At 42.2% G+C, this 24,505-nt stretch overlaps 1 protein-coding gene across 3 annotated transcripts in view; it reads right to left on the bottom strand.

Annotated features, from left to right (window-relative positions):
- Positions 1–24,505, bottom strand: part of LOC130123306 (kinesin light chain 1-like) — a 46,089-nt gene that overhangs the window by 16,716 nt on the left and 4,868 nt on the right. The window contains exons 2-13 of one of the 3 annotated variants that reach the window (XM_056292466.1): positions 17,256–17,527; positions 16,744–16,974; positions 11,762–11,843; positions 10,096–10,324; positions 9,871–9,958; positions 9,044–9,145; positions 8,228–8,401; positions 7,392–7,491; positions 2,715–2,767; positions 2,348–2,415; positions 1,830–1,938; positions 1,188–1,340 (exon numbers count right to left, since the gene is read on the bottom strand). In XM_056292466.1, the coding sequence (XP_056148441.1) occupies positions 1,188–1,340; positions 1,830–1,938; positions 2,348–2,415; positions 2,715–2,767; positions 7,392–7,491; positions 8,228–8,401; positions 9,044–9,145; positions 9,871–9,958; positions 10,096–10,324; positions 11,762–11,843; positions 16,744–16,974; positions 17,256–17,504 (1,638 nt within the window). In that variant the 5' untranslated portion in view covers positions 17,505–17,527. The remainder of the gene's footprint in view (positions 1–1,187; positions 1,341–1,829; positions 1,939–2,347; positions 2,416–2,714; positions 2,768–7,391; positions 7,492–8,227; positions 8,402–9,043; positions 9,146–9,870; positions 9,959–10,095; positions 10,325–11,761; positions 11,844–16,743; positions 16,975–17,255; positions 17,528–24,505) is intronic. The other 2 variants (XM_056292467.1, XM_056292468.1) reach the window with 2 other exon arrangements.

Here is a 24,505-nt window from a genome sequence, read left to right as displayed (position 1 = left end):
GAGATACTGACATGCTTAAGAAGTGTTTGGCTTTAAAAAAAAAATAATCAAGAAACAAATGAAAACATGAGACATCCACATGAGGATGTGGATCTTCAAAGGTCCCATGAAATGAAAACCGTATTTTCATCCCTGTTACCTCTTTTAACTGCACTTTTGTGTTCATTAGAATAATGTTTTTACTTCTGTAAAAAATATAACTTTTTAGTTATGTCACACCATACTTGCGGGCACACAACAAAAAAAAAAGTCCAACAAACTGGAGTAAGATTGAAGACAAGTGATCTTCTCCCACGAAATTGAAACTAGACAACAGCATGTTGATGTCCACATTCTTCTAAAAATGCCCAGCCATGACTTACTGTTAGTCAAATCAAACTCTTCTTTCTCTAAATCCTACTTGACCGTTGTCTCATTCAGATATATATCAAATTGTGGACATTTGCGGTGCTCTAAATGCCATTTCATGGGACGTTCAAGATGCAATGGGACATTCACTACAGTCAGGATGCCTCAGTGAGCCTGTGCCTTTTCATTTCCCCTCGGTCTGTAGAAGCATTACCAGCAACATTGTACACAACCAGTTATTCAAGACACTTAGAATTCATTCACAAGCACTGAACAATAAAACACGAGGATCTAATCCTGAGCAAACTCAGCTTAAGTCAAGCAGCCGAGTCAGCATGCCAAGACACTCAATCAGCTTTGCATTTGTCAAAAAAGATTTCCAGTTAGCCCTCATGGGAAGGAGAGGATACTTTCAGAGCAGCGGTATTCAACCAAGTGCCACAGGGAGTCACATATAATTTTAATTCCACCCTACACTACACCAGCAGATTTCACCAATTAGCACACCTTCTATATGCCAGATGGAAGAAGACTAATTAGTGAAATCCGCTGGTTAGTGTTGGTGCAATAAAAAGCAATATACATGGCCCTTTAATGGGTACGTTGTTGAGTAACGCTTTAAAGAGAGTTGATGGACTGGAACAGATACAGCTTGTGTCCAGTACCAGAGCCTGGACTGAACAGTGCATAGTAACTTAACTGGCCATTTTGATGTCAGAATTTAAGAGGCTATGATTTGAGGATGTTCTATGCCAGTCCATAAATTTTGTTATGTCCATCCTGTCCCTGTTATGAGGCAACTGGCCATTGTGACTTAACAGTAGTGGATTTGTACTCACCCCGTTCCACTCCACGCCCATACTCACTTCCTCGCCAGTCTCGGAACCACTCTCGTACTTAACGCTAGACAGGCTGTCCCTGCTCCTCCGCCTGTCGCCATCCCCATCCTTCAGGATCTCCACCACGCGAGTCTGGTGGATAGGGTCGATGCCCTGGCAGAGTTAACACATACACGTTACACATTTCCGTTCCATTGATACCTCTGACTGAGACACTATCTGCCATTACAGATACGGCCTTAGTCCAAAATCACATGAGGTTACTAGATGAATGCTCGCTGCTCGTCTCAATGCATCATCACAGCAGCATCACAGAGACATGGGCAAATCAAAATGGCTAAGAAATGGGATCGGGAGGGGTGTTAGGAGTGACTGGTGGAGGCTCTAGTAAGGCTATCAGTTAGAAAGAAACCACTTACTGTGTTGCTCTGGATCCAAAGCAATGTAGAGAGAGGGGAAAAAAATAGCATGAGATTCACTGCCCTATCATGGGACACCAATTCCAAATTTAGACAGCAACATTAATGTATGGAAGCAAAAGGAATAACCAGATTTAATAGAGCATCTTCATGCAACAGGGGCCTTCCAATCACTTTCTTGTAGGTTCACACAAAGCTTGAAAAAGTTGAAAATGCCACAGACCTGCTTGCGAGACCTTGTGGCACACTCCTCCAGGGTCTCAGCGGCCTCTAGCTTGCCCTGTCTGCGATACAGGGCTCCCAGGTTTCTCAGAGTGGTGTTCACTGTGGGGCTGAGAATGCACACAAAGATACATACACTAAATATTTACACCAGAGCTGATACAGGGCATAGAATTCATCAAAGCAGATAAACAGATTTGTCAACTGCTACATTTCTAGGGTGATGGGTATGAATTGTAAAAACAAAAGGAATATTGATATAAAAAATGATAGTTTAGGTGAGCACTGCAAAAGCAACTACAAGTCTTTTCAGAAGCATATTACAGTGATTGTTGACGACTCAAATTGCCTTCTTATAAATGAAAGATAATGTAATGCTGCTGGAACAACTTTAATACAACGTTTGGATGGACGTTTTTCAAAGTCTGGACCCTAATTGTCGTTGTACGGCTCTGTACTAATGTGTATGGTAATTTCTTATCACTTTCCCACCAGGTACACTTTCCCACCAGGCCTCACCTGTTGACTTTGCAGGCCTTGTACCAGCCTCCATATTCCCCATACGGAGTGTTATCTCTGTGCTTGCCCTGGAAGTAAATACAACACAGCAGGAAGAGCGTGAAAGGGGGAGGTGGCTCAACTGGATCTACAACATTTCTGTTGTGTGTACTTATAATAAGATATGCCTCCGGGGGCATATATATGAGATGCCCTTTATAACAAAAAGAAACTTAATACTTTTCAAGAACAGAGTAAAACTTCTTTTTCTGCTTGGACACAAGCGTCTTTGACATTTGCTGTGCATTTTCTCTGTACGTTTTATGGGAATTTGTAATCAAAATTTGAATCACATGAGCATATATGCACAGTGGCTCAGAGGGCTCACCTTGCTCATCTCCTCCCTTTCCTCTGCATGCATCCAGATAGGCTTGTTTTCAGCTGCAGGCAGAGAGACAGGAGAAGTGTTCTATACAAGTACAACTACAGTGGAAGAGGTAAAGACCACTTTAAATGTTTGGTGGGGTCCAAGTGGATATAGGATGATTTTCAGTGATTTTCAAAACCACTGAAAAGCCAAAAGAACAAACAAAGTTAATTGTAGCGAGTGTATTAGTAAATTTCACAGAGCTTTTTATATTACAATTTAGGAAAGTAACACTGACTCACAATGATTATAAAAGGACTGGATTTCAGGGTGGGAAATTAACACCCTGTGTGGTTTTGTACATTGTTGAGTATCTACAGTGCATCTGGAAAGTATTCACACCCCTTCACTTTCCCCACATTTTGTTATGTTACAGCCTTATTCCAAAATGGATTAAATTCCTTTTTTTCTCATCAATCTACACACAATACCCCATAATGACAAAGTGAAAAAGGTTTTGTAGAAATTTTTGCAAATGTATTAAAAATAAAAAACTGAAATATTGCATGTACATAAGTATTCACACCCTTTGCTATGACACTCAAAATTGAGCTCAGGTTCATCCTGTTTCCACTGATCATCCTTGAGATGTTTCTACATCTTGATTGGAGTCCACCTCTAGTAAATTCAATTGATTGGACATGATTTGGAAAGGCACACACCTGTCTATATAAGGTCCCACTGCTGACAGTGCATGTCAGAGCAAAAACCAAGCCATGAAGTCAAAGGAATTGTCTGTGGACCTCCGACACAGGATTGTATCGAGGTACAGATCTGGGGAAGGGTACAAAAAATTTCTACAGCTTTGAAGGTCTCGAAGAGCATAGTGGTCTCCATCATTCGTAAATGGAAGAAGTTTGGATCCACCAGGACTCTTCCTAGAGCTGGCCGCCCAGCCAAACTGAGCAATCGGGGGAAAGGGCCTTGGTCAGGGAGGTGACCAAGAACCCGATGGTCACTCTGACGGAGCTCCAGCATTCCTCTGTGGAGATGGGAGAACCTTCCAGAAGGACAACCATCTCTGCAGCACTCCACCAATCAGGCCTTTATGGTAGAGTGGCCAGACGGAAGCCTCTGCTCAGTAAAAGGCACATGACAGCCCGCTTGGAGTTTGCCAGAAAGCCCCTAAAGGACTCAGACCATGAGAAACAAGATTCTCTGGTCTGATGAAACCAAGATTGAACTCTTTGGCCTGAATGCCAAACGTCACGTCTGGAGGAAACCAGGCACCTCTCATCACCTTGCTAATACCATCCCTACAGTGAAGCACGGTAGTGGCAGCATCATGTTGTGGGGATGTTTTTCAGTGGCAGGAACTGGGAGACTAGTCAGAATCGAGGGAAAGATGAATGGAGCAAAGTACAGAGAGATCCTTGATGAAAACCTGCTCCAGAGCGCTCAGGACCTCAGACTGGGGCGAAGGTTTACCTTTCAACACGACAACGACCCTAAGCACACAGCCAAGACAACGAAGGAGTAGATTCGGGTCAAGTCTGTGAATGTCCTTGAGTGGCCCAGCCAGAGCCCAGACTTGAACTCCATTGCACATCTCTGGAAAGACCTGAAAATAGCTGTGCAGCAACGCTCCCCATCTAACCTTACAGAGCTCGAGAGGATCTGCAGAAAAGAATGGGAGAAATACCCCAAATATAGGTGTGCCAAGCTTGTAGCTTCATACCCAAGAAGACTTGAGGCTGTAATCGCTGCCAAGGGTGCCTCAACCAAGTACTGAGTAAAGGGCGTGAATACTTATATACATGCAATATTTCAGTTTTTTATTTTTAATAAATTTAAAAAAATTCTACAAAACCTTTTTCGATTTGTCATTATGGGGTATTGTATGTAGATTGATGAGGGAAAAAAAAGGAATTTAATCCATTTTGGAATAAGGCTGTAACATAACAAAATGTGGGGAAAGTGAAGGGGTGTGAATACTTTCCGTATGCACTGTACCAGCAGTTTGATAAATAACCATTGCTTTCAGATTGTATTACCAGGCAATGAGACTGCTGATGAAAGAATGATGCCTTTGTTTAAGATAGAAATAGATATCTGACCAGCATTTGTGGTTACTGGTCAAAACTGCTTTTTACAGACCAAAAAAAAGAAGCCAATAACGTTTACATGACACTTAAAAAATCGAATTATTGCGTTAGTCCGACTAAAACCGGACTTTTAAAATGCATGTAAACACGTTAGCTCGACTGAAATCGAAGTTCTAATAGTCGGACTAACACATCCAGATAATGCGATTGGAAGTCGATTTACTTCTGCATGTATACACCTTAGTCGGACTGGAGCTGGTCGAGGCGATCTGCGCACGCGCTAACTTTCCGCGCACCAAGTCTGACCCGGAAGTCGAACAGCGTAAACAGAAGAAGAGGGGGACACAAGAAGAGGAAGCCAGTAACTGCAAACATGGCGAAAACATCGAGAGCTCATTTTTGGACGGATGAAGAGACGGAGTATATGCTTACTCAGTTGAAAGAGCTGAACATTTTAAAATACATGGACGGGAGGAAGACAAGAAATGGCGACTTATTCAAAAAAGTAGCCGAGCAGATGGTCGGGGCAGGGTTTAAAAGGACGCCGGAGCAGATCCGCGTTCGGTGCTATGTATAGATTCGCAAAGTTGTCCAGCTTTGTGCCAGTTTAGCTCTGGGTTGCTAACTGCTTCTTCTTAAGAGAGGTTGCTAACTTCCTAGTTCACTACAACGATTGTTGTGCTCTGCGTGTGTGACGTAATAGGTCAACCGGTAATGGCCCAATACAAACAAGCTGAAAGAGTGCATATTGCCACCTATCGTAGCGGAGCCCACATGACTCCCTCAGTAAATCGATTTCCCTCCCGTGCATGTATACTGGGACCAAAGTCAGTAGTCGGACTAATGAACTAATCGAGCTATACCATAGCTCGACTAAACTGTGCATGTAAACGTACTGGTCACAGTGTACTCAAAATTAGAGATGGTGCAAAGGTTTGCCCCTAAACTAACTTTGAAGGTTTGTAAGAAGAAACAAAGATATTTTTCCACAATAGGGTCTTTGTTTAACCTCTAGAAAATAGAAAAGATACACATTTTCTGGACAACAAAATAAAACAAATAGAAGAAATAGAAAACAAAAACCATACACGCAATTTGCAAACATTTGGTTACACTACAAGATGGCCAAGGACTTAAAGGTGCGGAACACCTTTTTAACACAACTGTGCTGCCTTTAAGGCATAATTATGAGTGGGTTTTTATTTTGACAACTTTTATTTTGATAAGTGTTAGTCATCACTTCCTGTCAGCCATGTTAAGGAAGTCGGCTTAATTTGTCTAGTTTGCGTTCGTTTAGTTACGACGCTAAGGAAATACTAAACAACCCACACTGTAAACGCCACATAGGCAATGTCTTAAGTAAATAATTTCATTGTTGTACTTACAAGTTAATGTTAAAAAAGTTATTTACATGAAAAACCGTTTGATTGGTTTGTAATTAAAGGTTTTATTTACATGTATTTACATTTGACAAAAAAGCATGCTACCAACAAAATGGTGATTTTTTTTGTTTTGTTTCAGTTTTCACTCTGTCTTGTATAAGATGGTGTAAAGAGCCACAGTAAACAGCAAGTAAAGCTTACTACAACTCAAATCATAATTTTGCAAGCAAGAGTTTATCTAGTTTTTTTTTAGGTTTTAGCTAGTTGGATAGCTGCAGCTTCTACGCCGTAGTGAAGACAACATAACGACAATGCCAGATTTCTTGAACATAGCATCTTCTCATTTGTGCTTTTCATGCTTCATGATGCACTTAAAGTGTTAGTACTAAAATGTCAATTCAATTCAATTATTTTCTATGTACTGGTGATATCATGGATATACTCCTTTGTATAAAAATGTATTTAATAATCTTTTAGAAGTACTACTGGTACAACACGCCATCACGATATGCTCAAAGAAAAGACATGAATACAAAACAAGAAAAGTGGAAAACTGTTGCTTCCTACTGTTGCTATGCTGTGTTTTACCTGCTGTCAACCAACAAGATGAAACAGCAACGAAAACAAAAGCACTGAGCACTTGTCTACGAACTTGTGTCAAAATTCATCAAGTAAAAAAAAAAAGAAAAAGAATAAGAACAAAACTTTGACACGCTCTAAAGCACTTTTGGTTTTCCCTGGAAAGCTTCTTGGCAGTCCTTTGCATCAATTCACTTTTCTTTTATGAGTAATGTGACATTTCAAAGTAGGCAACCTAATCCCTTGAGGCTGATCATCAAATGCTAAATCTAACCCCAATATAGAAAGCTAGAGTTCATCTTTGACCCTTTTTTAATGTCTCTTTATTTCTTCAGAGTTTCTCTGCAAAAATCCATTGAGTCCTCTGAATGGTGAAGCCTGTCACCCTGTTTAGAACACTGTCCACTTGTTAACCCCGTTTCCACAACTGACCCTGTCCACTGATGTGAGACAAAGAGCAGGTTGAACATAGGTGAGGCAGGTGGGGCTCAGGCGAGAACAGACAATTAAGTTTTGGACAAATCACATTATCTTCTTGATTAGAGGACATTTCGAACAGAACTCTCCCCATAGTGAACACATCATCAAACATTGCAGGCATATCAACTACAGAGTCCTTTATAAGGCCTTACCATCCACTGATCCAAATTCTTTCTCATGGGCCCGGGTCAGAATCTCTTTGTACAGAATCTCAGCCTCCTTGTATTTCCCCTGTTTCAAAAAGCAGGAAGCCTGGAAAAGAAGACAAAAATGACTTTGTCATGGTAGATCAAACAAAATCTGCTGAACCACAGAGAGCAGGAGTGGTCTGTGAGCATATTCCTACTATCAAGTTCAGATATAAAAGGTTTTATAGGACTATACTGTGCTATATCCCCTCACAAGTCATTAGTTAGAAAAGATGGGAAAAGCAAGGCCTCACAGAGCAAGAGGAATGCTGGCACCATACAAAGCCCTGCTGGCCTGGTGGACACACAAGCCATGCTAATGAGAGCATTCCTTTTCCCATCGTATGTGCCCATCTGTAATGACTTTTAATGAAGCTGTTGTCCCTCATGTTGAGATGTGTTCAACAATAGAAAATGAAACACCTTGGAATGTATATCTGAATACCAGCAGAAGGAAACTCCTGTCTTTTCTGACTTTTAACCAAGGGAGACTTAACATGATGAACAGAATCCTGCACCTGTCTTTCATTCTGGCTTGCCAAAAGAAATCAATTGAAAACTATCTGAGAAAGAAAACAAAAAACTATTGAAAGCCCCCCCTCCCCCCAATAAAAACGCAAAAAAAAAATAAACACTGACATACCAAACACCTCCAAAGAAACCAAGGCTACCTTGTCAATGACTGAACAAACTATCCTTCTCTCTAGCCTTACCATAGCTCAAAACAGACTGAGGCTCTTGCAAAAGCTTGTTTACATTTTCAGGCTGATATGGCTGGAAGATATGTGCCATTCTCTCACCAGGTTGTTCTTGGTCTTGGCCACATTGGGGTCGTCGGGTCCCAGCCTGCTTTCATAGATCTCAAGGGCACGACAATAATAGTACTCCACCTCCTCATACTTGCCCTGGTTCTGACACAGCAAAGCAAGGTTGTTCAGCTGCTTGGCCACATCTGGGTGGTCCTTCCCCAGGACCTGATGGGAAACAAGAAAAAGTAATTCACTGAGGTTAGGAGAAAGACGCCAATCTCTCAAACGCCAAGACTATAAACTCATTAATATTTTTTGACCATCTACATCATAACAATGGTAGCAGATCAGTTTGTTTCTGCCTCTGCTACTCTGGCTTTTCCATGCCTCTCTCTTCTCTACCCCTATAGCGCTTTCTCTCTAAAGGCACTCAAGGCTGAGACGATATAATAAAAAGCAGGCTAATCAATAGCGAGCATGCTGAAAAGGGCACTGACGCACAGAGACTTTATTCACTCCATGATGCCTCGCTGTGAGGTTCGCTGTGTCTCATATCTAACTCCTACTTCACTCCCCCAACGCCTGTCATCCATTTTCAGCTGTGCTCTCAATTAAATCCTGTGACCCCCCTCAGATACAGGAATGGTTCCCAGCAGAAATTGCACTGACAATTTAAGAACGACATTTGCTCTCGTCAGTTTTTTTTTAATAATAACTAGTGTAAAAGTTGTTCCTATTGAAGCTCATAATCACCACCGCTGTTAATTACTTTATTAGAAATAGCTAACTTCATTGGTTTCACCCTTGTGAATGAGGCCTAGATAGAATTGGGGGCAGCTCTAGTGATGTAGTCCAGGGAAATGATACCTTTTCTCTGATCTCCAGGGCCCTCTTACACAGAGGCTCAGCCTCCTTGTACTTCCCCCTCTTCCCATATAACACGGCCAGGTTGTTCAATGTGGCGGCAACCTGGACAGACACAAACAGACAGAGGAAAGCAGAGTTACAATTCAGTTAAGAGTTGCTACAAACAGAACTATTGCATCCTGTTTCTTCCTCTTTTGGATGAATTCCTGGCAGTTCAACATTAAAACACTGGAGATTATTCTAGTGCTGGCGGGCATAAAAAAAATTTGAATATGAACAGCATCCAATCTGGGAAAGCACCTGTTCTGGTAATTTGTTATTCTGTTTAGGGGATCAAGCAGTGTAACAATGAGTAAGTGGCAGTAAGAAAGACGGCAAAGCTTTTGAGCTCATGGACTAACATAATGCTCTAATTGCTTAATTTGGCTTAATGCTGTCATCCAATGGTGCCATGATGTTAAATTTTTTTTTTTTAATCCATCATACCTTTACAGTTTTTCTCCCCATCTAAAATTGGTATAAAAATATGAAAAATGTCATACATTTTACAACTTACGATTTGGGATTTTTAAGGAAATGTATGTTGTTGAGGAATTAAGAGACTTTGTGTCTGTGAACACTGGATAAAAAATCAATACTTCAATAGAGGAGCAAATCTAAGGAGTTGCTGAGTGGAAGGGTAAATAAGGCAGACCATGCTGTTATTGCCTCCCAGTTCACAGTCTTTGTGCAACTATGAACCAACACCAGATGACTAATCCATCCTATTTAAATGTATCCAATCAGAGATGTAGTTGTCATGCTGATGATGGATGATGGACCCTTACAGCAGGGTGGTCTTTGCCTAGGGTTTTCTCACGGATGGACAGGGCATCGTTGAGCAAATGGGCAGCCTCTTTATATTTGTTCTGATCCCTGCATATAAGAGAGAATAAGAGACAACAGTGAGATATGTGTCTGTAAGCTACAACTCACACTAAACCATCCTGAGGATACTCAGGGTCTGGGTGATAATGGAAAAGCATAACAGGAAAAAGGTGCTTTGTTCTAACCTATAGACAAGGGCCAGGATGTTGAGCATGGTGGCCACGTCGGGGTGGTCATGTCCAGAGGTCTTCTCCAAGTCTTCCAGGGCTTGCTTGCAGAGTGGCACAGCCACCTCATACCTGCCCTGGGAGGCATACTGGATCACCAGGTTGTGCAGGGTCCTCAGGCGGGCCGGAATCTCATAGCCTCCCTGCTGGGCTGCTGCCACGGCTGCACTGTTGTGCTGATGCTGCACTGTAGGTTTAGAGGTCACACAGAGGATAAAAGTCAGCTTTGAAACCAAAAGCAAAAACATTGACCTAATTATATCACTAGGTACATTTACATGCAGGAAATACTAGGTTACAGTACAATTAATCAAACCATAGTTTGAAGTCACACAGTTTACCCCATCAACCTGAGATTGCTGGGATTAATTTGATAGACAAAGTGGTTTTTATTTTGTTAAACTTGGTCATTGACACATGGACATTTGAAAAAGAAAAAAAAAGCAGATATCTAGGTGGCATTATGATATAACTGGGGTGACCGTGGCTCAGTAGGTAGAGAAGGTCGTCTGGTAACTGGAAGGTTGCCGGTTCGATCCTCAGCTCTCCCCGACAAAAAAATGTCGAGGTGTCCCTGAGCATGGCACCTAACCCCTAACTACTCCCCATGAGCAGGCTGTTACCTTGCATAGTTGACGACGCCATTGGTGTATGAGTGTGTGTGTGCTTGGGTGAATGTGAGGCATTCACTGATTATAAAGCACTTCGAGTGGCTGTTGCAGCTAGGAAAGCGCTATATAAATGCAATCCATTTAACTGTAACTACAGATAATTAGACGAAAGCTTCACATTATATTTACCATATTCTATGCATTTCTGAGTCATGTCCCAAACACATATTGATTGGCTTTATGGTTCAAAATTTCAACCTCTGTCCTGCATCTGGTCACCTGACATTGTGTACCTTGGCCACAGCCACGTCTGCTTTCGTCTTCAAATAATTATCTTTATCACACCGTTATATGAAAGTATGCAACAATTACATGGTCACCACTAATGTACTCATCAGCCTCATTAAACCTCTGTTCTAAGAATATTCTAGTAATTATATCTGTGCAGCAGGTTTGGACTGTAATTTGATAGTTGGGAATATAGTTTTGAATGGAGCACTATAGGGAAAGAGGGAACGCTGATGGGCACACTGTCCGGTGCAAAGGGCGATAATGTTTGAGGGGGAAATTTCAAAGAGAAACTCAGCAATTACATACTAAGTCAATTTTATTGAAATTTTAAAATACAGGTCTTTAAAGCTCAATTATCAAGGAGTAGTCACGGAAGGGTAAATTGTTGTTTCAAAATATTCAATGTCTGAAAACCTTAAAAGCCACTGACTGTTTCAGAGTTAAATCAGATAAAGAGTAGATTATCAGAATCAGTGTTAACAAGTAAAATGATCATTTCAGAAAAATTAAAAAAAAATTTTTAATGATATATTACCTCCTGTCCCCTAAACGTGCCATGACTTGTTTAACTGTGGGTTAACAATCATTATCTGCATTTGTATTTTATTTTTCCAAAATGGAGGGCATCTCACTTCATGACAGAACCAATACAGAAAAGCAATATTATCTGGTTATGCAGTGCAGTCTGTGAGAGATATAATAATGGATAGCAATGTTCTTACTGCCTTGACCATGCTCCTCCTCATCATTGGGGAAGAGATCATCCAAAGAGTCCTTCGGGGTTTCTCCATCCTTCTCCTCCTGCTGAGGGATCACATCACAAATCAGCTTTTTACTCAGACCATGGACATTGTACCAAGATCAGATTAGGGCTACAGCTACTAATTATTTGGTAAATGAATACCCTGCTGAATATTTTCACAATTAATCAAGCCATTGGTTAAGAAATGTTTCAGAGAAGAAAGAAAAAGTAGTGAAAGACTTGTAGATAATTCACTGAATCGACTAAATGGAATAGGAATTCATTTCAATCCTATTACATTTACATTTAGCAGACATTTTTACCCAAAGCAACTTACAAGAGAGTCAGCAATTAGCAGATAATTCAAGTATTATGATACCAGCTGGCATCACTGAGTGCTACACTGTAATCATATCATAGCCAAGAAGGCATGTTGAGTGAATTTAGTGTAGGTGCATGAAGAAGTGGGGAACAGGAGACTCTAACTCCTAGAATTTAACACTCAAACCACACTGCTACCCAATATAAATGAACAGTTCTTACCATACATTAAGAGATAAAATTACAGAAAAACCTAAGAAAAAGAGGAGAACACACCAAAATATCAACTGCTATTAGAATATTTCCCCTTCCAAACACTACTCTGTACTGTTCCCCATCTCCACATGCGGGGAATGACTTTGTGTGAGCAAGATAGGACAGATATGGCAAAAAGGAGGATAGCTTTCATTAAATAACAACATTATATTGTGAAATTAAAAAAATCATGTCTTTAAATTTGAAATATGCTCTATTGCTAATAATTTGCACCTTATTTACAAAATGCAGACAGCTTTATTCCTACTAAACTAACGCTTACTCCGCTTGCCATATGCTAGCATGAAAAGCATGAAACTTACAAACTGATGAGCCAAAACATTATGACCACTCAAAGACGAACTGAATAACACTGATCATCTCCAAACAAGGGCACATGTCAAGGTCTGGGTAGATTAGATGGTAAGCAAACAATCAGTTCTCATAGTCAATGTGTTGGATGCAGCTGAAATGGGCAGGAGTAAAGACCCGATCGACTTTGACATGGGCCAAATTGTTATGGCCAGACAACTGGGTCAGAGAATCTCTGAAATGGCAACGCTTGTGGGGTGCTCCCGGTCGGCAGTGGTGAGTACCACTGGGGACAAACCACAAACTGGTGATAAGGTGTTGGGTGCCCACAGCAAGAAACACAAAATGCATAAGAATTTGAAGTCCACCACAGTGTATTATACAGTTAGTACTCAATACAAAACCCACGGTTAAATTTCCTATGAATGAGTCTTTATCTCAGCGTTACAGTGGTGCAGTGGTTAGCGTGGACACCTCACAGCAAGAAGGTTCTGGGTTCGAGCCCCGGGGAAGTCCAACCTTGGGGGTTGTCCCGGGTCGTTCTCTGTGTGGAGTTTGCATGTTCTCCGTGTCTGCGTGGGTGCTCCGGTTTCCTCCCACAATCCAAAGACATGTAATGTAGGTCAGGTGAATCGGCCATACTAAAATTGCCCCGAGGTATGAATGTGTGTGTGTGTGTCGGCCCTATGTGATGGCCTGGCAGCCTGTCCATGGTGTCTCCCCGCCTGACGCCCAATGACTGCTGGGATAGGCTCCAGCATACACGCGACCCTGAGAGCAGGATAAGCAGTTCGGATAATGAATGGAGTCTTTATCTAAAAAAAAAAAAAAAAACTCCTCTTCGGAATCCTGGTAAACAAACAAAAATACTCAGTTTGAAACTCAACTCAACAGTTGGCCAACAAAAATAAACCCAAGTGACACCTCTTGCATCTAACAATAGTCACGATAAGTAATTTTCCAACACTCCGGAGTTACATCTCATAGTCCGTCCGGTGCGCCGCTGACGTCGGTTCCAAGGAATGGCCATCCTGGAACCTGGGCAGTGTGATGGTGGGTCCACGGAGATAAGGATGGAGTTGGAGAATAATTCAATTCTGTAGAATGAGTGAACTATAAATTACAGACTTTTTTTCACATTGCCAGGGGTTGGCAGGCTAGTGACAGACACTCTTGGACGGTCTGACCACTTTCTTGTTTGTGTCGGCTTGTTAGTACACCCATACTGCTTTTTGAACTCATTTGCTCACTTTGTCTAGGGGTGTGTGTGATGTAGGGGAGTATGCTTAAAGGCGTCGATCGCTACAGTACATGTGCGCTATTTCCGCGGGGAAGTGATGGCAACAGGATGCACTGTGGGAAGATGACAAGCCAGTGGAGGGAGTGAGATGCTCGGGGCAATGTTCTGCTGGAAAACCCTGGGTCCGGCCATTCATTCGGACATTAATTTGACACATGCCACCTACCTAAACATTGCTGCTGACCAGGTACACCCCTTCATGGCAATGGTATTCCCTGATGGCAGTGGCCTCTTTCAGCAGGATAATACACACTGCCACACTGCATTCATTGTTCGGGAATGGTTTGAGGAACACGATGTTTTGGCTCATCAGTGTATAGTTACTACATCCCATGAGACAAACAACATAAAAGTGGCCGGATAAACTGAATTTTAGACAATATGGTGAACACACACTTCCAACCGTGAACCTGCTGTTGGACTAGTAAGGAGCCTACCAGTTGAGGTTATGCGGTCTAGGCAATTAGCAACTCATGTCTAGACTCTCATCAGGAATCAGGAACACTTTATTTGTCGTTTCATTTCATGTACTTGAATACGTGAAATGAAATGACAAATATCGTTTACCCCAGCCAAAGCAGCGCAACACAGACAAAAACACATATCTAAAAACTACAAGAACATGTGTATCAAACTACAAAAAAAAAAAAATCACTGTCCAAGGGAACGAACGCCAGCCAGGATGACTGTTGGATCTGCCGGTCTGCATGGGCTAGCAGTTAGCTTAGCCTGCCCCGTTTCCACGTCCTGTCAGACGGCCCTTGGTGTTTCCTCCTCGGGCGCAGCTCCAGGCAGGGCTGTGGTCCCTGGGCCCACCGGACGCAGCAGACCAAGCTCTCCCAGCCGATCCAATGCCAGCTCTCCCAGCCAGACACCTTTGACACACCTCCCCGCACTCCACACGATGACACCAAAAACACAGTCAATGCTAAGCAAGGCCGCTGCCAGACCACCCTAGGTGTTATCGGAACTGCCAGTCTGCATGGGCTAGCAGTTAGCTTAGCCTGCCCTGCGTCTACATCCTGTCAGACTGCCCTCGGTGTTTCCTCTTCAGGTACAGCTCCAGGCAGGGCCGTGGTCCCTGGGCCCAGGATGCAGCAGACCAACCTCTCCCATCCATTAAATGAAGACGTGGACAAAGGCACTGCATGGACGGTATTGGGTGAGGCCGCTGCAAACGTAAGTTCGCGTCGCCATCTTCTCCCACCAGTACTGGGTGAGGCTGCTGCAAATGTGAATTCATGCCACCATCTTCCCACACCAAACGCGGAACTAATGAAGCTAATATTGAACTTAACTGAGAGTGTAAGATGTGTTAGTCATTTTGTAACCTACTTTCAAATTGCCATTTCGCATAAAACATGCTCAGCCAAAAAGCATTTAAATAAAACACTGGGATATGCAACAAAGGTGCACACGATCTCTTGCTCCAGACAGATAAACAAATAAATGGAGTAAACTGCATCGATTTATAATGGGGAGGCACTCTGGTAACATGTAGCCCATAAATGTGTGAGTGGTTTTCAATTTACTGCATGATCAACAAGCTTATCAACAGTAGCTGTAGCTTACTTTGTGTCCAGTGCAACTTGAGAAGAACCCTGTATGCTTCAATTTCAAATGTTAGGACATGATAAGCTAGTTCAGTTTTGCAGTGCAGACAGAAAACTAAATTCTCTCATTTCAAATTGCTCCCAAACATTTTCCGACATTTTGTTGCTGACCCTAGACCAGCTAACTGAAATTAATATCAAAAACAACCCCAGGGGGTTAGAAATGAAGCACGCCAAGCACACCCATTTGATTATCTTATGTTTTGTATAGAATGTTAATAGAACACAGTATTAGACCATTTCAGTACCCTTCATGCTCCAAGGGATGGATATATTAGAGAGAGAGAAAGAGAGAGAGAGAGAAAGAGAGAGAGAGAATTATTTCTAATGTGAACTTGTGACGTGAAGAAGAAGAATTTTCTGTTTTCAATGGCCCTTGGGATAAGTGGAACCCATCCATATGTATTAAAACAGAGCAGTCCCTTAAAAGTCTAGAAACCTTAAAATCTGCTCCAAGAACAAGAATAGAATCCATTTCTGCTTACTTCAGTGATTTCTGAATGTTGACCATTTAAGTCTCTTTGAGTGACTAAGACTAAGGCCAGAGTATGCAGAAATCCATCCCCATCATCAGCATCAATGAAAGCCAAAACACAAGCCCATACCCGAAAACTTCATGCGTCAGTTTCCCTTCCCAATACAAACAGTAGCTATGTCAGTCTTCACACAATACATTTCTTCTAGTGTTTGCTGACCCTCAAGTCAAAGCAACACAAATGCAACACACAGCAAAATAGAAATGCTTCAAGATGGTTTATAGCACAGGACTTATATTAGCATTTCCTGATGTGCAGCAAACTTTCTATCACATTCTGCCTTTGACAAAAGACAAGCAATTTCCTTTTTAATTCAGAAGCTAAACTGAATGACCAGTGAAAGTGAATTGATGTACTGCTTTCTTGTGAGCACATAAGAAAAATGACCATTCAGCACATTTTATGGAATCCTATTACACTAAAGATTTCCCTTCTAAGCACTGAATAGAAAAACAGGTAATCAAAATACCTCTCAAAACAATATTTGTTTTTTGATTTATAGCACTTAGAAGAGCTGGGGGGGGGGGGGAATCTCATTAAACTTCAGTAAGCCTCATATTACCCTAACTAAGAGGGTTTGGTCTTTTCACCCAGTCTGCTCGTAAGCACTGCAGAGTGTACTTACAGTGGGCGAAACGTCCTCATCGTATTTCTTGAGCTGGTTCATGAACTCCAGGTGCTTCTTCTCCTCCTCCAACTGGGCCACACTCTGTTCACTCTTCTGCAGCTTCTGCTGGGTGTTGGCTAGCTCATCCCTCAGCCACTGGTTCTCCTGGCACAGCCTCCTCACCTGGGCACGCAACTTTTGCTTCTCTGACTCTACTGCGTTCAGGTGGTTGGACAGGGCCATCATTACCTGGGAGGGAGACAGGACACTCAGCATAACAGATGTGGGGGTAGGAATGAGCCGGAGGGGCTGTCGATAGAGTGACTTGGAGTATGAAGGAGGAAAGCCAAGCACAAGGGTTGGCTTTCAGTGAATCACGATCATCATGCTGTCTCAATATAGAATGAGGAAGCCTCTAGGAAACAGCAATACTTTCAAGCAATACCAAGCAGAACACAAAAACAAACTCAAGCACAGACACATTTGCATACTGTCTCCATTTAAACCCTTCTCAAGTCTCCCCAATTTACCTGTGCCTCCCCCAGGCCCAGTTCTATCATCTCCACCGACTTGCGCAGCAGGTTAGACTTTTCATGAACCAAATTGGCCTCCTCATCTTTCTTAAGGCACTTAATGGTCTCCAGCAGGCTGTGGAGAATGGAGTTATGTTCATTCTTCAGGGCCTCCAGGCCTTGGATCACCAACTTAGTATTGGAAATGATCTCCTCCTGAGACAACTTCTCCAGCTTCTCTTCCCGTGGGTAAACCATGGTAGACATCTTTTGGCTAGCTCAAGGGAAACCTGACAAAATCCAAAAGAAAAAAAAAAGATTAGGTATGCCAACAGGAATCTGTGTAAAAATTGAAAGATATGTCAAAACACATCACATAAAAGAAAACTTTTGGCTTAAATTTCTGTGAGAGGCTTCCGAACATGCTGCCATTGTTTGTTAAACATTGCTGCTCTACTCATTAAAACAGAACCTGAGAGTATAGGGATAAAAAAGCAGCACAGAAGATTTGGCATAACTGAACCTCACTGTATTTCTCGTCATTTTCCCTCCCTTCACCAGATATTATTGTCTCCAAATTAAGGAGATCTTCATAGGGTAGACTATCTAAGACAGTGTGACAGGTACAGAAAGCGCTGTTCTGTACTTTCTTAAGATATCAATGTCTCAAGCACTGAGCCCCAACCCTGATCCTTACAGAGGTTCTGTCATATCTGCTCTGACGTTGCTCAACTAGTAACACTGCATCCTGAGCCAACATTAACGGGAGAGTCATTAAAGGGAAATAAAGTCATACTGTATCACCACAGTAGAAATAAGTGATTCAAATTTCATAATTGAGATGAGTTAATATATCATTCAGCTGTCAGTTTACCAAAACATGTAACTCACATTTTCAGTCCACTAACACTGGAGACTAGGATATGAAAGCGTCTATTAAATAGACAATACCTTAGGCAAGTCTTACAAATTTTGCAGCTGCTTGTGTTGTGTAAATGCCAATGTGTGTCTTAATGACATGTGTGGGATGCCTGCTGTCAAACCAAGGGCCAGAGGGATGTGGAATCCTGGTGGTCAGGCAGCCAGGCTTGGCGCACATAAAAAGCCCTCGTCAGGAGTGGCTGTAGCTCAGAGCACGACAGAAGGCAAACAAATGCTGCCCTATGAAAGTTGTGCCATACTTGTCTGCCTGACTGGCTAATAGTCATAAAGATGGCTTCACAGTACACACCCCAAGAAATAGCACAACTGAGAAGCTTTCAACGAACCAAAAAATTAAGTAAAACAATGTTAATTTCTGCAGTAAAAGCATGTAGCTCTTTAATGAGTGCATGCAGCATGGATCTTTTCCCAAAAGGCCTATGACTCACTGTGACACATCTATCTTGATTACATCATGCAAATCTCGGTACCCAAAGTAGCCTATCGGTACCCAAATTCAACTCAGCTCTGCTGTGGTTTAGACACTAAGAGCAAGGTACTGTCTAAGTACCAGTCAAGAGTTAAGTATGTGGGGACCTGCAAGAAAACACCAGCTCACAGAATTGTCTGCCTACTATTAAATATGAAAGACTACTGGTGAGCCACTCCCCAATTACCTGCTCTTTTCAGCCATTGCCTGTTCTGATAGAAGCACAGTGACTGAAGCAAGGAAAGCCTCAAGTCAACAAAGGCAAAACTGCAAATGACTTTCAAATGAGCTCTTCGAGTGAAGAGACGATGAAATTACTTCTTAAATGTCCTTTTTTGGACATCAGAAAAAAGCAGCCTGAAAACCAACAGAAAATGAAAAGAAAACAACTTCTATGTGCCCAACTTATCCGTCAAAAATAGTAGTGATGCCTCATACTGCGAAAATGTCACAATATGGCCTTAAGTCACCATACTAACTGGCTTAATTAGCGCAAATGTATTAAAGAACTTCCAAATTTGTTTGAAAATTCTTACCAAATCTTCCATTTGGTTATTAATCAGTTACAACTAAAATTATATGGAAAACAAATCAAATTGTGAATACCCAGAAATGGTGCCCACTTGCAGCACCATGTAATGACAGCTGTGAGGACAGCCTTATTTATAATACTTAATGAGTGATGGGAATTAGGCATGCACATGAAGACAGTGATTGCAATCTAAAACCAGCTACTAGTCTAATGGCTGTCAAGCTACGGAAACTGGCTGAATCTAATCAAGATGAATTGAGGCCTGTATGTTGCCCTTGCCTGCAGCCTCTGAGAGCCATGAGAGCAATGGTGATCAATGGAAGAGTCAGGTAACATGAACCTACTGGGGAGCAGTGGGAGGATAAAGTGTAAAAATGTACATTGCTTCTGTTGCATAAAAATGTTGAAATGTTCCCCTTTATCACTTGCTAGTTTACTTGGATTGAATTTTAGGTGTCATGAGTTTAGAGCTTGAACCTGCTCACTTAAATCCACCAAGGCATTAAAAACAAAAATTAGCTTGTTCAATGGGCAAGTTGACAAATTTCACCCCAGTTTAGAAGTATGTGCGTGGGGGTGGGGGGCAACAATTTATGCTAAATGAAAAGGAGGAGGGAGGGGACTGCGCAGGTCACAGTATGTCTCCCTTCATCTGCTGGTGCACTGCAGGCAGCATCTCTGTTAAAGCTATTGAAAGCTTCAGTGTCTCCGGCTGCTTCACATCTGAGCAGATTAATTATGGTCGCCAAAGGTGACATCAAGCATCTTGGCTCTGTAATTTAATACATTATTGCATTTCATATACAGCCTTCATTTGCTCCCCTACATTTTACAAAGAGGCAGTGAAAGCACAAAGAAATGCAGTCACCAAGGTTGGCCATTTTTTCAAGGTAACACAGAGCAGAAAGATGGGAATATTACAAACTTTTGAATGGAATATGCTATGTTGCAACACTGCTGAAACACAGAATATGACTTAGATACTATTTACCACACGTCCATTTGTAATGGTTGTAAGTGGCCTGTACAATTTTAATGTCTTTTAAGTATACACCAATATGTACAATATGTATACACCAAAGGCAAATTATTAGTGAATCACCTGCAAATATGTACAACAAATGAATCACCTAGCCAATTTTAAAATGTTTTCTAAATTATAGTAAAATAAGGCCACAATTTAAAACTAACACTAGTCACAGTATTACGGAAAGCAATAAACCCAAGCATATAGGACATTCATTGACCACTGAGTGAATATTTATTTTATGCCAACATTATGCCAATAATATGCCACTAATATATAATAATACCAGTTAAAAACGCAGGAGCTACAGCATTCGTGCCTTTGAGATATGAAAAAATATGAATAGGAGGCATTTGGCACCTGAAATTATGCAAAACAGTTTCTCTAATTGAGGCTTGGCTGCAGACAACAAAAGGCATGTTTTCAGGAGAGCTGCACAGGGGAGACACTGAAAACACATCCGAAAACCATGCTGTTCTGAGGGAGACAAAACAAAAAGACGATGAATGTTGCTACTCCAGACAAGGAGATTCAAATATCACCGATAATTCCTTTTAACTGGCCTGTCAAAGCATGGTGGAAAGACATGAGGTAACGTTTACATAACATTTTATCAAAAAAAAAAAACTGTTCACAGGGTCTTCAGTCTGTCAAACGAGAAAATCGTTTCTAACTAATGTACACAGTTTGTTTCTCCCAACCGACAGTCAAATTCTCACTCAAACTCTGATCAATGCGGCTTGCATATGGCGTTTGTTTACAAATGCTGGCTGTGTTAGAGACAGTGCCTTGTGAAACGAATCCACGGGTAACTTCAACATTGTGACAAATTAACAACGAGAACCAAGCTATAAGGGGTGAATTTTGGAAGCAAACTCACCAACATAAATAGTATTAATGCATTAAACAGCACACAGAGGAGGGATTCAATGCTGAGTGAAACAGGAGTTCTTTGGTTGGCAGAGAAACACCTCAAACACACAGAGCCGCTCTGTCATTAAAGCGTTTAATTCTGTTAAGGTGTGGCAGCAACGATCTGAACTGCCATGAGTTAGTGTTTTTATGTGAGGTCTTTGAAATATGACATTTGTTTATGAATCAGTCAGCTTTTTAACTTTAACATTCCCTTTGAATCTCAGGAGTGTACTGTTGCTGCAGATTGAAGGGATTTTATTCAATGATTCGGCAACATTTACCTTCTCGAATTAGTCGTGGTTAATTTTCTCCTCAAGTCATCAACAAATAGAGCACAAAATGCCACTGATTCTTAAAAAAAAGATCGCAAGTTTAATAGTCTATAACTTTATCTTATCTGTGTTTAATCAAGTGTATGTTAAAATACATGTACTAATCAAATGAAAGCGCCAAAGGTTGAAAGTAAAAGCATGCCAGCAGCATGTCTGTGCATGTTCTCATTCATCCAGGTCATGGTTATCCAAAATGAGTTGAATCAATTGCAACTGGACTTGGTATATATCCGTGAAGACGTTTCGCCTCTCATCCAAGAGGCTTCCTCAGTTCGTGCCTTTCTGACTAGACCAAGCTCGTCTGACTGGCTGGTGATGAGACTCAGTATTTATCCTTTAGGAGTCGTTGTCAGAGCTATTGATATGTGTGGCTCTTTGTGATCAGATGTTTACCAACACCCGTCGCTAACAGAGCCATAGATATGAGTGGCTCTTTTGTGTACCGATGTTATGGCTGCGCCCGTCGTTATCTGAGCTATTGATATGCGTGTAAGACCTAACAATTTGGGTCTGACAGCCTTAAAATGGTGAGGGAATATGAAAGGATGGCTCGGAAGATTGCAGACTACAGAAACCACTTGCGGTTCAATCTGAGATGCAGACAACACAGGCTCATACCCACTAGCCTGCGCCTGTGTACCACAATGAAAGGACATAGAGCAGACAGAATCATAGAGAAGGCACAGAATCAACTCCTGAATGAAAGAGTGAGACAGGTCCATTTCACTAATGAAGGGCTGAAGGAGAAATCTGACCAACTACTCCAGCAAATAACATCCCACTTGCCTGGTGCAGTCTTGGAGATGATCACTGATTTCATCAAAAAAGCCCAACTATCTCAACACCACAAAACCAAAGAAAGGCAGACAAGGAAGTTTCAAAACTTACAGCGACAAACCAGCAACACTAGCCAAGCAGATATACTTACCTGGAGACAAAAGACAGAACATCCCACACAAAACGGAACGCAGAACAGATGGATCAAGAATATGTCGGACAAGGTACTTTCACAATCAGAGAAGGAGGTCTTAGCCAAAGGACTGAACTTCGCCATGACACCCAAACAACTACCTATAGTTGACCTCATCACATCCACAGAATCAGCCATAAGGAAAAACAAGCTAACAGAAACCGAGGCGGAACAGCTTAGGTTAAAGGTATCAGCAGCTCTGTCCAATGCGAAACTCCCTCCTTCCAACCTAACCATGGAGGAAAGGAAAGCCGTGACAGCCCTGAGCAAGGACGAAAACATCACTATCCTTCCAGCAGATAAGGGGAGATGCACGGTTATCCTCAACACAACAGACTACCACGCCAAGATCACATCATTACTCAGCGACACCAACACCTATGAACCTCTGAGACACGATCCTACTAGCGGTTACAAGAGGAGAATAATAGAGTACCTACAGAAACTATAGAAAGGAGGAACCATTGATCGGATACAATACCACCGTCTCTACCCACAAGATAACATTCCATGCATATATGGACTCCCTAAGATCCATAAAGATGGAACCCCCCTCAGGCCCATCGTCAGCAGCATAAACTCGGTCACGTACAACATTGCCAAACATATAGCCAACATCTTGACCCCTTTAGTGGGCGAAACACCTCACCATATCCAAAACTCCATAGACTTCGTGGACAAGGTCCAAAGCATAAAACTGGAACCGGATGAAACCATCGTATCCTACGACGTGACCTCGTTATTGACCTGCATCCCAACCATGGAGGCTTTGGAAACTGTGAGGCAACGTTTGCTATGGGACGACACTCTCCACAATTGGACCAACCTCAGCCCAGACCAGATTTGCCAACTACTGGACCTTTGCCTGAACAATACATATTTCCAATTCAGGGGCCAGTTTTACAGACAGAAACACGGCTGTGCAATGGGCTCACCAGTATCGCCCATTGTGGCCAACTTATACGTATATGGAAGAGGTAGAACACAGGGCCCTGAACTCCTTCAGAGGAACACCCCCGAGCCACTGGTTCAAGTATGTGGATGACACATGGGTCAAAATCCAAACACAAGAGGTGCAAGCGTTTACCAAACACATCAACTCAGTGGACAAGAACATTAAGTTCACAAGGGAAGACATAAAGAACAACAGTTTGTCCTTCTTGGACTGTGACGTCCACATTGGGGGAGACAGGAGCCTCCATATTGGGGTTTACAGGAAACCTACACACACAGACCAATATCTACTTTTCGACTCACACCACCCTCTGGAACATAAACTGAGCGTCATCAGAACTTTGCAACACAGAGCTGAAAATGTGCCCAGCAGCACTCAGGCCCAACGAGAAGAACACAAACACCTGAGGGGAGCTTTAAAAACCTGCAGCTACCCGCAGTAGGACATTTGTGAAAACTGCAACGCGTTCCAAAAAGACCGACCAGGTGAGCGAGGAGGAGAAAAGGAACAGAAAGACTAACACAGTCATCCTGTATGTTTCTGGGGTCTCCGAGAAACTCAGGAGAATTTTCAAGAAACACCGCATCCCGGTATACTTCAAACCCAGCAACACACTCCGACAAAGACTGGTTCATCTCAAAGACCGCATACCACACACTCGGAAAAGCAATCTGGTGTATGCCGTACAATGCAATGAGGATTGCACTGACCTATACATAGGAGAAACCAAACAACCACTACACAAATGGATGGCCCAACACAGAAGGCCAAACTCCTCAGGACAAGACTCAGCAGTCTATCTACACCTAAAGGAGAAGACACACTCCTTCGAGGACAGCAACGTACACATTTTGGACAGGGAAGATAGATGGTTTGAAAGAGGGGTGAAGGAAGCCATCAATGCGAAACTGGAAAAACCATCCCTCAACAGAGGAGGAGGTCTGCGACACCACCTATCTCCCACTTACAATGCCGTCCTTTCATCTCTACCCAGGACTCGAGACTCAAGAAGCCTAGCCTCCAAGAACAACAGTCAGTCACTAACGGCTCCAACGACTCTCATGACCACTGAACAATGAAGTCGAAAGTAACACCCCATACGACCGTCGCTGCTAAACAAATGCAA

This window comes from Lampris incognitus, chromosome 13 (genome assembly GCF_029633865.1).
Source record: "Lampris incognitus isolate fLamInc1 chromosome 13, fLamInc1.hap2, whole genome shotgun sequence".
NCBI classification, from domain to species: domain Eukaryota; kingdom Metazoa; phylum Chordata; class Actinopteri; order Lampriformes; family Lampridae; genus Lampris; species Lampris incognitus.
The sequence above is the reverse complement of the archived record's forward strand: the minus strand, read 5'-3'. Positions and strand labels throughout refer to the sequence as shown.